The 15,064-nt window shown below is 39.4% G+C and overlaps 1 protein-coding gene, 1 long non-coding RNA gene and 1 pseudogene across 6 annotated transcripts in view; 1 reads left to right on the top strand and 2 right to left on the bottom strand.

Moving 5' to 3' along the window:
* The window catches only part of MIA2 (MIA SH3 domain ER export factor 2), a 481,197-nt gene that overhangs the window by 111,325 nt on the left and 354,808 nt on the right, over positions 1–15,064 (bottom strand). For 4 of the 5 annotated variants that reach the window (XM_069082294.1, XM_069082295.1, XM_069082292.1 and 1 more), the window contains exons 2-3: positions 13,324–13,457; positions 7,170–7,256 (exon numbers count right to left, since the gene is read on the bottom strand). The exons of the other annotated variant lie outside the window; for it this stretch is intronic. In XM_069082294.1, the coding sequence (XP_068938395.1) occupies positions 7,170–7,256; positions 13,324–13,457 (221 nt within the window). The remainder of the gene's footprint in view (positions 1–7,169; positions 7,257–13,323; positions 13,458–15,064) is intronic. 5 annotated transcript variants of the gene reach the window in all.
* LOC138156842 (uncharacterized) lies at positions 173–6,348 on the top strand. Its single transcript, XR_011167232.1, has 3 exons — positions 173–288; positions 393–514; positions 1,799–6,348. It is a non-coding gene; the product is annotated as an uncharacterized lncRNA (long non-coding RNA).
* Positions 8,562–9,485, bottom strand: LOC138156970 (neurexophilin-3-like; annotated as a pseudogene).

Below are 15,064 nucleotides of genomic sequence, written 5' to 3'. Positions count from 1 at the left end.
GCAGGGTGAGGTCCTGAGTTACTTTTGAGTCATTATTGAAGAACCTTCAAGATTGAGCAAAGCCCAAGTGCAGCCCAGAGCAGCAAATTTAAAGCCATGGGTTACTTATATGTAATCTAGGCTGGTTTGGGCGGGGTAGCCTTCTTTGATTGGTTGCCTACATCTTTAAAACTGGCTAGCTTGAGTCATTCACTCTCTTTCTGTTGAGTTCTTTTCAGCAACTCTTATGTGATCAACTGTATCCAGGGAATGAAGATTCCAGTTCACACATAAAGAAGACATCTTGAAGTAAGATAGTGAGAAGGGAAGGACAATCCTGCTCCCACCCCCTCTTTTACAATGGCTCCTTGGTCTGGGGGTACTTGTTTATGTTTTGTGTTATTTGGCCTCAGTTTCAGGTGCCAGGTGTCATCCCCACAGGACACTGGACTTCAAGCCATGGCATCCTTGGAGCCTGGGACTCAAATCCAGGGGAGGGATTTTTGACTTAGAACTGGAACTGTCTAGAAAAGAGGTAAACTACAAACCTGTCTTTCTTTTCCTCCCCAGAGGAAGAGATAGTGGTACAAAGGTGGGAGGGTGGAAAGAAGGATTATGCCTGGGATTCAGAGGTGTCTGGGTGTCTCTGAAAATGGCTCCATCCCCATCAATTGTGTTTCCCCTCCTTAGCCACTAACAGTCGGGCTGGCTTTTACACAGAAATATTTACTTCAAGATATCAGACAAACTAATTCCCTTACCACAAAGGAGGCATAATCCTCCTTCCTACTTTGTACCACTTCAGCCTCTGGGGAGGGGAAGGAGATTGTTCAGTCTTTTTCTTTTCCAGTTATATCCAACTCTTTGTGACCCTATTTGGGGTTTTCTTGGTAAAGATACTGGAGTGGTTTGCCATTTCCCTCTCTAGCTCATTTTATAGGTGAGGAAACTGAGGAAAAACAAGGTTAAGTGACTTGCACAGGGTCACAGTATCTGAGACCAGATTTGAACTCAGGAAGATGAGTCTTCCTGACTCCAGGCCCTGGCATTCTATCCACTGTACAACCTCACTGCCCTCATTTTCAGGAGTTATTGTCATTTTAATAGAACTTGTTTTCAAATATGGTGCCAGAAATGTATACTGTTAAATAACTTATTTTTATAAGCAAGAAACTCTTTGATGTATAGATGTATATATGTAAAATATGTGTGTATATGTATATATATACATACATATATATATATATATATATATATATATATATACACACACACACGCACACTAACCTTCAATTTTTCAGAGCACAACAGAACTAAGAAGTAAGCAAAAATAATTAGGCAATATTGAAAGATCTATGGAAGGTAGATGCTGTGTTAGACTTTAAGGTTCACATAAACCCGAAGGACCTCCTTCAATTTCTAGGGTTTGCCAAGTATTACTACTACTTCCTTTCCCATTTTGTCCCTTGACTATACCTCTCACAAACTTGTTAAAGAACTAATAAAATTTTAAGTAGTCTGTTGCTCCCAAGTAAGCAGTTGTACACCCATTCCCCAACCTGGCCTACTCTGTCAATTACTTTAGAGAAAGATCTGTCTAACATGGCAGGAAGGATAGTGGGAAAAGAGGAGTTTATGATCAGAACCCTTGATGTCAAATGGAAAATTTATGCCATGGAAGACCAAACCTAGGAATATTCAGATAACGTTAACATTCTTGCATTGATGGAATCATCCAAGGAAAGAAATCTGGGACTCCAAGTAAGCATACTAATTAGATATACTAATAGTAAAGATGGTTTCTCTTTCCAAATTCTAGCTGGCCATTTTCTGTAAAATGGAGGGAAGAACATGGATGGCATGATCTTCTTCTCCTTGCAAAGGAAGCTGCACAGACGTACACAATGTTGTTCAGTAAGCTGCCTTTTTCCTAGACATTTCTTAGCTTCAGGTTCAAATGATTGACAACTGGACCCCTGACAGCTGATTTTTGTCCTGGTCCTCCTACTTCTCCCAGTCCACAGTTTCTACTCCATTCTTCTTACTCTGACCTGATTATTTTGGTGTCACTCTCTCAGTTTAAATGCTGTCCTGTCTCCTTCCATTCTCCCCATCTGTAGATCTCTCTACCCAGGTACCTAAGTACAGTACCCTGTCTGTAATGTCTCCAGTAACAGGCCCTTTGCTTCCTGCTACCTAAGAGAGGATGTCACATCACTCTGAATTTTGGCAAAAGTGAAGTTTCCAAATACAAAGAGATGTATTTTAATTCTTTCATCTAACACAGATAATTTCCACCAACTGCCGTGAGAGTTTTACATGAAATAAATGAAAGATCTATTAGATAAAAACAAGAATTTGGTTGTGACAAACCAGGAGATCTTTTTTTTTTAATACAAAGCATACAACAGGAAGAAGAATTATTCATAAAGAGAGGAAAGTTTGGTTGTCTAAAATGATACAATATTCAAATGACTCCTAAAGGAATCTCTTGATTCAAGTTCTTTATATAATGAGTATTTGGGCATTTCCCAAGGTTCTGTCATGGGCCCTCTTCTCTTCTCCCTCTATACTATTTCATTTGGTGATCTCATCAGCTCCCATGGATTTATTTATTATCTGTATGCAGAAGACTCTGAGAACTACTTGTGTAGCTGTAATGATAATGTAAATGGGAAGATCTTTCCCATTCATTAACAGGCCCATGTGACCTGCTTGAATCACATGGAAGTGGGATCACTCTGTGATGGGAGAAGATTGCCAAGGGGGTGGAGCAGGAAGGTGGAGCAGAGCTGAGAGGAAGTTGGTGAGAGCACTCAGAGCTGAGAGTGAGAACAGTTAGAGCTGAGGGAGAGAGAGGAAGCAGGTAGAAAGCTGTGAGTGCTCGTTTGTGGGAAGGCCCTAGCAGGGTGAAGGCTTGGGGAAGGTAGTGTCCCTTGCATTGTTATTTTTTATAGATTTCTTTGTTGCTATGATGGATTTGGCTCTCTGGTGTTGGGATTCAGCTTTCTAGTGTTTGAATAAATGTCTTCCACGTGGAGAGTCTGTTATATTTTGTGATTGTACTGTGAATATCACATTAGTGCTACATTTGGCTATGAGGATGGGATCATAAAATATCAGACCTTTATTTGGAGGCAGAGGGACTTTAGAGAAAGAAATGGATCTCCCAGGATGGGGAGATCTCCTCCCTGGCAAGAAAATGGGCTAAAAGTACAGGACTCTGTGAAAAATGGGAATCAAGGCTATGGAAGGGAGAACTTAGAGATTTAGAAAGATATTTGCAAGGAATAGCAATAGAATCCAGGAAAAGAAATGGCAGGGGTGTGTAGAAGAGGCTGGACCTTGCTAACAAGTTATCCCCTTATGTGTAAAAGCAGAGAGAATCTGCTGGAAGATAAAGCTTAGATGGAAAGGAAGTTTATTGGTTTGCATGGAAATCTTTCTGTGCCACAGTGTTCAGACTCTCCTTTAAAAAAGCAAGCTGGTCAGGTAGCAGAAGACAGGACCGTTGTGGGTTAGGCTCAGAAAAAGAAGAAAAAAATTAACAAAAGGAACATGCATGCAGCCCTTGTACAGGCTGGGCCTAGTTGGGGCCCAAAAAATTGCCAGGAAAATGTGTCAGAGGAAAATGAAACAAAGTTAGATGAGGAGGCTTTTATGAGTTTGGATGGTCACCCAATACTAAGAATAAAGCAGGAGAATCAGAGGGCTATTCAGTGTTTAGGTAAGTAATTGAGGATTTTACTCAGCAGGAAGTCACTGATATATTAAGTTGATTCACCCAAAGGATGGGAGAATCGTTAGTGTCTTGGATAATGAAAATCAGTGATGAAGGGGCTGGAGGAATATTGATAGATAACATAACTTGCTTGAAAATATAGGTATTAGTCAGAATCCTTTTCTACAGCAAGCTTTTAGGGGTTACCAGATGCAAGGAAGTAACAATGTGATTAATCTGTTAGCTTTAGCTTCAAAGGGATGCAACAGGCAGTATCCTACTGACTCTGTATGGCCTAGTGGAGATAGACCCTGGTATTCGCTTAGGGACTGTATGAGAAAGTTAAAGGAAGAGGTAATGAAGACAGCAATAATGATGGGAGAGGCCACAGTTTTATCATGGCACCCCTTTGGCAATTTCTCATAGAAATAGCATAGTAATGATGGCTCCTCCTGCTTATAAGCACCTAATTCTGACTCTACTAATTGGGGAGATAGGACACTCTTTTGGAGGTGCTGGATAAGATTTCACAGTTAAGTGACTTAGGGGAAAGGGGAAAAGATAAATTTCCTCAAGAGAGAAGAATAAATAGCCAATGGATTCAAAGTCAGAATAGATTGACAAGAAAAGAATTGTTTACTGCTCTATTTAGAGCAGGGGTAAATTTTGGAAGAATAGATGGCATTCTTATGCCAACTTATAATGAATTATATAAAATGTACTGAGAAAAGGGGCTTAATATTAGACTGAGCAGGGAAATAAGAACTGCCCCTACAGACCCTCCTGAAACATTGTATTCAAGTTCATCATACTTGCAGGGAAAATAGGAAATTGGCCAGGCCCCAGCTCAGGGTAAAGATAGTATACCTCTAGCCAGAATGATAACCCCAAAACTGCAAAGTAGAAAACAGTATACAATAATGAATAAGGCTGTGATGGTGGGTTCATGGACTCCAGAAGCATGGCTGACCCTACATCTACTCTGCTTTTGGTTATTGTCTCCTTGTTTCTTTTCGGCTATTTGTTAAACCTGTTTACTAGATTTGTTTCCTGCAGGCTTAGTAACTTCCACCTGCAGATGCCTGATGGTTTAAGCTGGATGTCACCCCCTATCCACAACTGTGATGTGTAACCCCTGGAACTGATGTCAACCAAGTTCCGGATGCCAGCTAAAGAACTGACCTCTAGAATGGGACCTCTTGGGGCAGGGACAGCTTTATATCCAATTTCAGCAGGAAGTCACTATGGAAGAAGAGACCTTCGCCCCTTACCCCATGATTTTGGGCCCTATTGGTTTGAGGAAGGAATGATGGAGTGCTTGTGCTCAAGCCCCACCCTAAGATATTATTTTATGTGCTAATTTTGTGTTATCCCTGTTATGTTGCTGCAAAGTTCTATTGACACCAGTTACCCCTAAACTTCCATTAACCTGTGTAATAGATATAAAAGGTCTCTGGGCTGAATGTAATGGTAATGTAAATGGGAAGATCTTTCCCATCCATTAATAGGCCCATGTGACCTGCTTGAGTCACATGGAAGCCTGAGTCACATGAGTCTGTGGTGGGAGGAGCTTGCTGAGTGAGTGGAGCAGGAAGGGTGGAGCAGAGCTGAGAGGAAGTTGGTGAGAGCACTCAGAGCTGGGAGTGAGAGCAGTAAGAGCTGAGGGAGAGAGAGGAAGCAGGCAGCTGGCTGTGAGTGCTCGTTTGTGGGAAGGCCCTAGCAGGGGTAAGGCTTGGGGATGGCAGTACCCTCTATATTGTTATTGCGTATAGTTTTCTTTGTTGCTATGATGGATTTGACTTTCTGGTGTTGGGATTCAGCTTTCTGGTGTTTGAATAAAGGTTTTTGTTCTGTCTTCCATGTGGGGAATCTGTTATATTTTGCAATTCAGAATTATGCCAGCATATTCATAGCCACCATATGTGCTTTGAATATCGCATTGGCACTACATTAGCCCTAACCTCTCCCCCAACCTCCAGTCTCGAATCCCCAATTGTCTTTTAAACCTCTCTGACTAAATATCCCACAGACATGTTAAACTCAGCATGAAGTCTGATATGAACTGAAATGAACTCATTATCTTTTTCCCCAAATCTAATCCTCTTCATAACTTTCCTATTACTGCTAAGGGTAACACCATTCTCCCAGGCTCACAACCTGTCATTCTCAACTCCTTACCCTCAGTTTTCATATCTAATTAGTGGTCAAATCCTGTCTTTTTCTATATACCCTCTCCTTTCCAATGACACTGCAACCACTGTAGTGAAAGCCTTCCTTACCTCATACCATGTCTATTATCATAGCTTGCTGCTTGATTTACTTGCCACAAGTCTCTCCCCACTCTAATCCATCCTCTTTTCAGCTGTCAAACTGATCTTTCTAAAATGTAGGTCTGATAATATCACCTCCATATTCAATAATCTGCCATTATTCCCTATTACCTCCAGAATCACATATAAAATCTTCTATTTGGTTTTCAAAACCCTCCATAACTTTTTATCTTTCCTGATTCTTCTACCTTACTCCCCTTGATATACTCTGTGATCCAGGCACAGTGACCTCCTTAGTGTTTCTCATGAACATATAAGTTTCCTCATTCTGAACATTTTTACTATCTGTCCCCTGTGCCTAGAACATTCTTCATTCTTATTTCCACCTCCTAGATTACCTGGCTTCCTTCAAGTCTCAGCTAAAGTTGAACCTTCTGTAAGAAATCTTTCCTAGAGAACTTTGTACACAATTATAGACACATCATATATGTGAAGACTGACTTTGACAGACTGGGCTCCTCTCAGCAATGCAACACTATAAGATAACTCCAAAAGACTCATGCTGGAAAGGGCTATCCACATCCAGAGAAAGAATTACAGTCTGAATCTACTTGTGCTCTCTCTTTTTTGTTTTGTTCCTTCTTTCTCATTGTTCATTCCATTGATTATAATCCTTCTTTACAATCTGACTAATGTTTAATGTGAAGGTATTTTTAGAACCTGTATCACTGAGATTGCATGCTGCCATGGTGGGAGGGGGAGGGATAAAATTTGTAATTCAAGGGATTGTGGAAATGAATGTTGTAAACTAAAAGTAAATAAGTTAATTTTTTTAAAAAAGCCTTTTCTAGTTCTTAATCTTAGTGCCTTCCCTCTGATGTCACTATTTGTACATGTATATGTGTGTATACACATATGTAAAATATAGTACTTTATGTACATATGTACACATACTTACTTTGTTTGTACATAGTTTTTTGCATGTTTGTGTCTCCCATTAGGCTGTGACTATTTTTGCATTCTTTGTATCCTTAGTGCTTAGCACAGTGTCTGGAACATAGGAGGTATTTTTAAAACCCTAGCTGACCAGATTGAAAAGCACATAACTAATGAATGAGAATTGAAAAACATGCCATAAGAATGCTATGATCTAAGAATAGTTTTAAGATCAATTAGGGAGAATGGAGGTTTATACTCACTTTAGTTGGCACTTGAACTTCTTCAGAAATGAATATCTCCTCAACTTGGATTGCATCTTTGGGAAAATATCCAAAATCCTTTCCTTTCTATAAGATGAAAAAAACCCCAATATTATTTCAGAAAAAAAAATTCCCTTAAAGCAATGAAGTCTATTGACCCTCATTTTCTCTCACAGTTTTTAACGTTATTTTTATTCACAGGGTTGTTTTTTTTAAAAAAAAAAAAAAACAAAAAACAACACACAACTAAGATTCCCAAGTCCTGGAAATGCTTTATTCTTTGTTCCAAAAACATGATTCTACAAACAGAAGTCAACATTCAAGGTAATTTTGCAAGACATCACAGAATATCTGAAACAGATACCCAGTATCCTCTATCTCATTCAGCCTTGCTTCTTCTGAATTAACTGGCAACCCCTTAGAGCCATCTAGGGTGGAGGAGGCAAAGGTTGCAGAGGGGACTCAAGTGTTCTGTCTTCCCTCCCAAGCTTACTCCCTTGGGGAAACATACCCAATATAGGAGGAGGGAACTCAGGAGGCATTGGGGGGCAGAGGAGGAGCAATCATTAACAGGACAATGTCTGTGTCCAGCAGACATTGCTGGGGTTAGAAGACTTTCTTCCCACACCCTCGAAAAGCCTACCCCATTAAAGTATGCCTCCCAATACTGTCTGAGAGTGGGATCCTTATTAGCAGGGGAGAGTGGTTCTTAATGATGAGGGATGTGTGTGTGGATGAGGATGTTCCTCCATTAACTGAGATCTTGATGATTGATGGTTGTCTCTCTCACTTCACTCTAACAACTAGGTGCTGACAATTCTCAACCACTAGGATGGGTTTTTGTTCTAATCCAAATTCATCTTCAGTGTTTCCTCTTGGGCTGTTGGAAATTCCCTTCTGACTATAAACTTCACTGAGCCCTTCCAACTTTGTATTTTGTCTGAAGATATCCACCATTTCATGTCTGTCTCTTCTTGAGTACAGTACCCAAGGAACTAAGGTTCTAGGTGTCTCTGCATCATTCAATCACTAGAGATATTTGCCAGAGGCTTCCATAACCCACTCCCCTGAGACTCCTGGAACTCAATGTCTACCTACAACTCAGTCTTCTATTAGGCTCAGTTACCTAGAACCCATCCCTTTCAATTTCACTTGTTTAAGGTTACTCAGTAGCTCCTACTCCAAAGATTTCTTTCCTTTCCTTCTCCCTTGACTTTACTCTGATCATACCCCACAATTCTGCTTCCACTCTCCCTTCCTATCTGGAATTCTAGTCTCTTTCTTATCCCATGCCCCCTAGGTCTCCTCCTCCTCTGGCAATACAATCTCCTTCAGCCTCTGGTATAGAAAGAGAAGCTCTCTGAAGGTCCTCCACTCTACCCACCCAGGGCATCACCCAGAAGGATAGTAGGAGGCATCATTATGGTAGTTGTAATCTGAGCACACCTTCTGGACCAGCTGATAGTCTGTGCTGTATAAGGCGATATAGATACATAGGACCTTGAAGGGCTTGGAGCAGTTCCAGGTATGGTCCCAGGGGTAGGTTTTGGTAGGGTCATGAGTGCAGAGTGAGGTCCACTAATCTACCTTCTCCCACTCAAGCTGGAAACTGAAACTCTTGGATACTTTGACTTCAGTGAAGATCTGCTGTTCTTGGTGGAACTCCACAGCCTTGCTGGGTGGGGGGGGTGGGGGTGGGCATTAGGCTGACTGAGATGCTCCCTTGGTCAGTGGCATTATGCTAGAAGTGGACACTGGAGGTACCATTGCCATGGTCCACAATCTTCTCTGTGATCACTAGATTCAGTGCCACTGTCTTGATGTTGGAATAGAAGTCGCCCCAGCCAAAGATTTTTTTTCAATTTGGCAGGAGATGTGGTACTATGGTGGGTATGGGCGGGGGGCTGTCCTGGATCCCCTCATGACTCCCCTGGTGGGGCCAGCAGCCCAAGGAATTTGGAGCTGTTAATCTTACAGGAGTTGGGGGAGAGATGTCCCCATTTCCCAGTCACCTAGAGCCAAGGTTGTCCCTCAGCATCATCATGTTCAGGGTCATCAGAGTAATGGTGGGAGTCATCATGGCCATAGCTGACCTTTCTGAAGGGTGCAACTGAACCCTTTGGAATACCTTTCCTTCTTATTACCAGTATCAGAGGTTGTGTATCCATCTCCATATTATTATCACATTTCCTGGACATACTAGGTGATTAATAAATGTTTATTGATTGACTGGACTCCCCCTGCCAGGTAAGCTTCCTGGACCAGATAAAGGCTGCCCTGCACCAGGAACACGAAGTGGCAGGGAGTGAGCTGCATCTTTCTTTTTCTCCTTCCTCTTGGGGTACCACCCTGCTCTCTTCACCTGTCCCTCTCTTTTTTAGGCTCACAGTTCCATTCTCCAGCTCCCTGCTACTCACAGAGTTTTAATCTTATCATTTCAAATTGTTTACAAAATGGATAAAATCACGCTTTATAAGCTATTGACAGGTTCACATAACAACTCTCAATAAAACAGTGTTTAAAGAAAAAGTTCTTTACTCTGCATTATAAGCAGAAGTCTGCTAGGAACAATTGCTATTAATTTACAGTCAATCTAAATCTAAACCCTATCCTACTTATGAAAACATCCAAACCGAGTTTCTTCGTGCCCTCAATCCTTTGTCTAACACAGATAATTTTGAGGTGCTAATTTATAGGATTCTTAAACAAAGTATAATTCACGATCAAAATTGAGCAAAGGCACAGTTCAGTTAGGTAAGTTAACTTTTTCCAACAGAACAATAGTAACTTAGTTCTCCACATGTGGAAAACCCTAAAACATTTCATCTTCCCTTTGACCACTCCCTTCAAGGGTGCTCTTTGCCAGAGGATCAAAGGTGAAGCCAAGAGACCTTTTACTCTGATCATTAACCTAGTCTGGTCAAAGAGTAGAGAAATAATCTACTGCTCTTAGGTAAATCAATTAAGGGCTCCTAGCCCTAGTGTGGTCATAGCCTTAATTGCTTCAAGGGAACAGTCATTTCTGGGCTAATCAGAGAGAGAGGAGCAGATAGTTAATAGAGGATTGTTAGTTAAAGAAAGACTGGGGTAGCTAGGTGGCACAGTCAATAGAGCACTGGCCCTGGAGTCAGAAGGACCTGAGTAAAAATCTGTCCTCAGACACTTAACACTTACTAGCCGTGTGGCCTTGGGCAAGTCACTTAACCCCAATTGCCCTGCCCTCCAAAAAGCAAAAAATTAAAAAAAAAAAGAATGACAAAGTTTCTCTTTCAGACTAAGATAATTTTTAAAAATGCTTTCTTAATATTCTAAATTAGAGAATGAAGATGAGAATAGATGATAGCTTGTTGCTTCTACAATGTGAAATAGAAAATATCCAGATGCTAAAAATATCTTTGTTTTAAATATAGAAGTCAGGAGAGATAGACAATTTGTATTAAATTTTATTCCCTTTCTTGACATTCCTCATTCCTACCACAATGTTCTATGTGCACAACAAAGGCAAATTCATAAATCCAGGGTTGCCACAGCATTCACCTGGCTTAGATATAGCACAGATGTGAATGTCACACTCTCAGAATTCAGGGTATAAATAGCAGGTAAAGGTTTTAGTTTCTGAGCAAAGAATAAGAGACAGGAGAGCCATATCTGAGTGAACCAGTCTATGTCCTTGATCCATCCCAAACAAAAGAAAAGAGGACCAGCTGGCATTAAGCTTTTCACAGGTTATACAGGGATCTGACTCCTCCCAAGCTAGTTCAAATACAATATTTTGTGAGACTGGGGATCCCTCTCATCTTCTTTCACAGTCTATTTCCTGCCCCAAGATTAAAAGAACCTATTGTATTTTGGTCCTCTGACACAAGCAATGGTACTTCTCATTGGTGTGGCAACTGCTACAGTTATTGTAATTCCAGTGAAGTGACACCCTGTGGTACTGTGCCTAATTAAGATATCCGTGGATCATTTTACTTAGGTTCTTATGCTTTCTTGTAAATTTTGCACCTTCAGAACATGGTAGGTCTAAGAACACTATTCATCTTTTTGCCTTGGCTCATCAGGCAGGTACAGACCTGCCCTGAAGATATAATTTTTGTTCAGTCATTTTTTAGTCATGTCTGACTCTTTGTGACCCCATTTGGGGTTTTCCTGGCAAAGATATTGGAGTAGCTTGCCATTTCTTTCTCCAGCTCATTTTACAGATGAGGATACTGAAGCAAACAGGGTTAAGTGACTTGGCCAGGGTCATACACCTAGTAAGTATCTCAGGCCAGATTTGAACTCAGGAAGATGAGTCCTCCTGACACCCTGCCCAGGTGCTCTATCCACTGCACCACTGAGTTGCAATATTAGCTCCAAATAGATACACAACCTAAATATAAAAAGGATCATAGGATTATAAATCTACAACTGAAAAGGTCATCTAAGAGCAACCAGATAGTACAGTAGATAGAGAGCTGGACTTGGAGTTAGGAAGACCTGAGCTCAAATTCTGACTCAAACACTTACTAGTTGTATGATCCTAGATAAATCATTTAACCTATGTCTGCCTCAATTTCCTCATCTGCACAATGAGGATAATAAATTGCAACTACTTGAAAGGGTTATTGTGAGGGATAAGTGAGGATAATATTTGTAAAAGTTCTTTAAAAACTTCAAAGTCATATACAAGTGCAAGGTATTGTTATAATTGTCAAACTACCTTATTTTAAAAGTAATACTAGATATTTCTATGGAACAATAAGATTCCGTCTAGTCTCTTCCAAATCCCTCCATCCCTTCAAGTAAAAAAATAAAAGGGTAGGGTGAGGCCAGGGGTGAGAGTAGGAAGCAGAGTTTAGCCTCTGGAACCAGTGTTCACACCATCAGCAATCCAACTTCATTGGGCTCAAGGAATCTCTGATGAGCTCTGAGTTAAAGTTTAAAGATTCTGCTTGAGAGTTATCAGGTCATCATAAAACTAAACTGTTAATAGCCCAAAGGGAAATATTTTAACTTCCCATACCAGAAATACAGAACCCCTAGCATAAATAATCTATGAAATACAAAACAAAAACCCCTTGGGGACATCCCCCTGTATACACTAGGATCTCAAGTAACAACATGTCTGGAAAAAAAAGGAACAAATTCTTTTATAAAACAATCATACTTACACACGTCCTTCAATGGTATTAGAACAATCGGACACTGCTCACTTAGGACCCTGCTCAATTCAGTGATCAGTCATGACTGAAGAGTACCTTAGGTGAAGAATGATTTCTACCTCTCAGTAGAAAGGTGGTACACAAGAGATGTGGAATGAAGGTTGTTGCCTACATGCTGATTTGTTTTGATTGGCTTTACTTGTTAGAAGAAAGAGGGTGGAATTGTTAGGACATGGAAGCGATTTTTTAAAAAAATCATCAAATGATCTTTTTTTTGGAGATACAGTGAAAATCCTGAAGCAAGAAGATGTAATCAAGACAAGAACACACCCAAAACTTTCCTGTGTATAAATCAGATGTTCAAGCTGAGCAAAATGGTATACAGTCCTTGAGATGAAGTGGCAGAGTTTCCGTTTTAAACAGTGGCCATTGTCGCTAGCACTACACATATTTAGTGAGGAAAGCCCATATCTTTAGCTATACTGTCATACTCATACAATTTGGTAACAAAATTATTAGTCATAACATTTTTTGATGAAGAGACAATGATATAGAGTTACACAGATCTGTTTACCTCTAAAAGCATTAATCATTAATTTATTCATGTTAATGACTCAGGAAAGCAGTCTGACGCAATGAGGCTTTTGTGAACCTCAATCTATCTGGACTTTGGGCTGAATAGAAGCTGTTTTCCCTATGAAAAATATGCTTCTCTCTTTCCTAGGCAATGATTCTTTCATTAGAATACTTCTATGGTGACACATATGGTCTCTTTTGACAGAAAATACATCTTTGAATCTAATGTATAGTTCCATTCTTTCCCACAAATGCCCAATTTTGTTCAGATTTTCGGATGTGTTTAAAGGCTTTGTTAATATCTACACAGTGTTTTTATAATTTTAGATGAAAGCTCTTTTAGAAGTGCAAAATATATTTTACTTATCTTAATTATATCACATCTTAGATATTCAAACGTTGGTTCCGAATTCAGTGTTAAATAAGATACTTACACTTCCTGCCCACAAATCTTCTCTTTCTCCCAAAAGTTTGGCATAAACAGATATCTCTTCTCCTGTTTTGAAGTTCAAGTATTGGCAGTCAGATCCTTCATAATCTCTTATGGCTACTCCTCTGCTTATTAAAGCTATATAAACATTTAAAGAAAATACATATTTTAAACTCTAATATTTAAAAATGTTCTACCTCTAGTCTCTTCTCCCTCCAAGCTATCCTTCATATCACTTGCCAAATCAATTTTCTTTCTTTTTTTTAAAAATTTTTCTTTTTTGGAATCAATTGGGGTTAAGTGACTTGCCCTGGGTCACACAGTAAGTATCTGAGGCCATATTTGAACTGAGGTTCATCCTGACTCCAGGGCAGGTACTCTATCTACTACCTAGCTGCCCCCCAGATTAATTTTCTAAATACCAATTTCATCAAATCATTCCCCTATTTAAAAATCTCCAGTGGCTCCCTACTATATATACAACTTTTTCTCTCATAATTATCCAATAGTCTTTTTACTATCCTCTGAACACACCAATGCATTGCTGGTTATTGTAACTTTGGACTGTTCTCCCTGTCTGTACCATGACTTCAGAAGACAAATGATAAAGCATGTTATTCATCTCCTGATAGAAAGTTGGTTGGTGGACCCAAGGTATAGGATAAGGATGTGGATATAGTGATTTTGATTGATTGACAATCAATGCTTAGTTTTTACAAAGATTGTGTTTTTGCAGTTTTTATTTGTGGGGAAAAGGGTTTGGGAAGGAGGAAGAAGTTGCCAAAAAAAAAAATAGAGAAAAGAAATAAAAGAGGTCATTGAAGCATCTTAAAAAATGCTCATAGAGAAATATAAGAAAGTTCAGAAGGAAACAGATACAACAGCTTTGAAAGCAACATGTTGAATTTATCATATGATTTTTAAAGAGCATTCTGTATAAAATTTGTAATTTCAGCTATAATTCATTTTTTTGTGTTTTACTTTCTATGTGCAAGTTTTCTTTTTTTGGTGTTTGGTAAATTCAGAATGAAAAAAATTAAGAAAGTAAGGTTTGTATAATGCAAAGAGCTCTTGATTTGGAGTCAGAGCTGGAGTTAAAATCCCAGCTCTATTTACTAAATGTGTAGCCTTGGGCAAGTCACTTAACCTATATGCATCCCAAGTTCTACATTTGTAAAATGGGAGAATTGGACTGATCTATATGGTCCCTTGTAGCTCAAAATTCGAACATCCATCATGGTATTATAGAAAGATTTAGAGTCAGAAGAACCCATTTAGAACATCTCAACTGTATGAAGTAGAGCAAATTTCTCCTTTTGTGGGAAATTTCCTCACTCTTAAAATGAAGGGGTTGGACTAGATGAATCTTAAGGTTTTTTCCAATAATTGTGACAAATCCTAGTAAAAGTCCTTTGGGGTACAGCTAAGTCCTTGCTCAACTGCTCTACTGCCAATTAATCTTTCTCTATTTCTATGGTCTTAATGGTGTGTTACTCATTGCAGTATTAATTATTTCATATGTATTAGGTCTTGCTCCCTAATCTATATAAATAACTTGAAGGCAAGAAATATGTTTTACATTTCTCTCCTATTCCCCTCAGCCCACAAGAGAACCTCAAAAAAAATTTTATTGAATGAGTAATTTACCAAATGCCTACAAACATAATGTATGGTATACGTATGTATTGTAATCATTGCAATCATTTCATACTTACAGTAGTGATGTTCCTCAGTGAAAAACTAAT

Source organism: Petaurus breviceps, unplaced genomic scaffold, assembly GCF_028583685.1.
Source record: "Petaurus breviceps papuanus isolate PSGF00001 unplaced genomic scaffold, PetGlider_PUasm1.0 164, whole genome shotgun sequence".
NCBI classification, from domain to species: Eukaryota; Metazoa; Chordata; class Mammalia; order Diprotodontia; family Petauridae; genus Petaurus; species Petaurus breviceps.
Note: the sequence above shows the minus strand (reverse complement) of the source record. Positions and strands in the feature narration are given on the sequence as shown.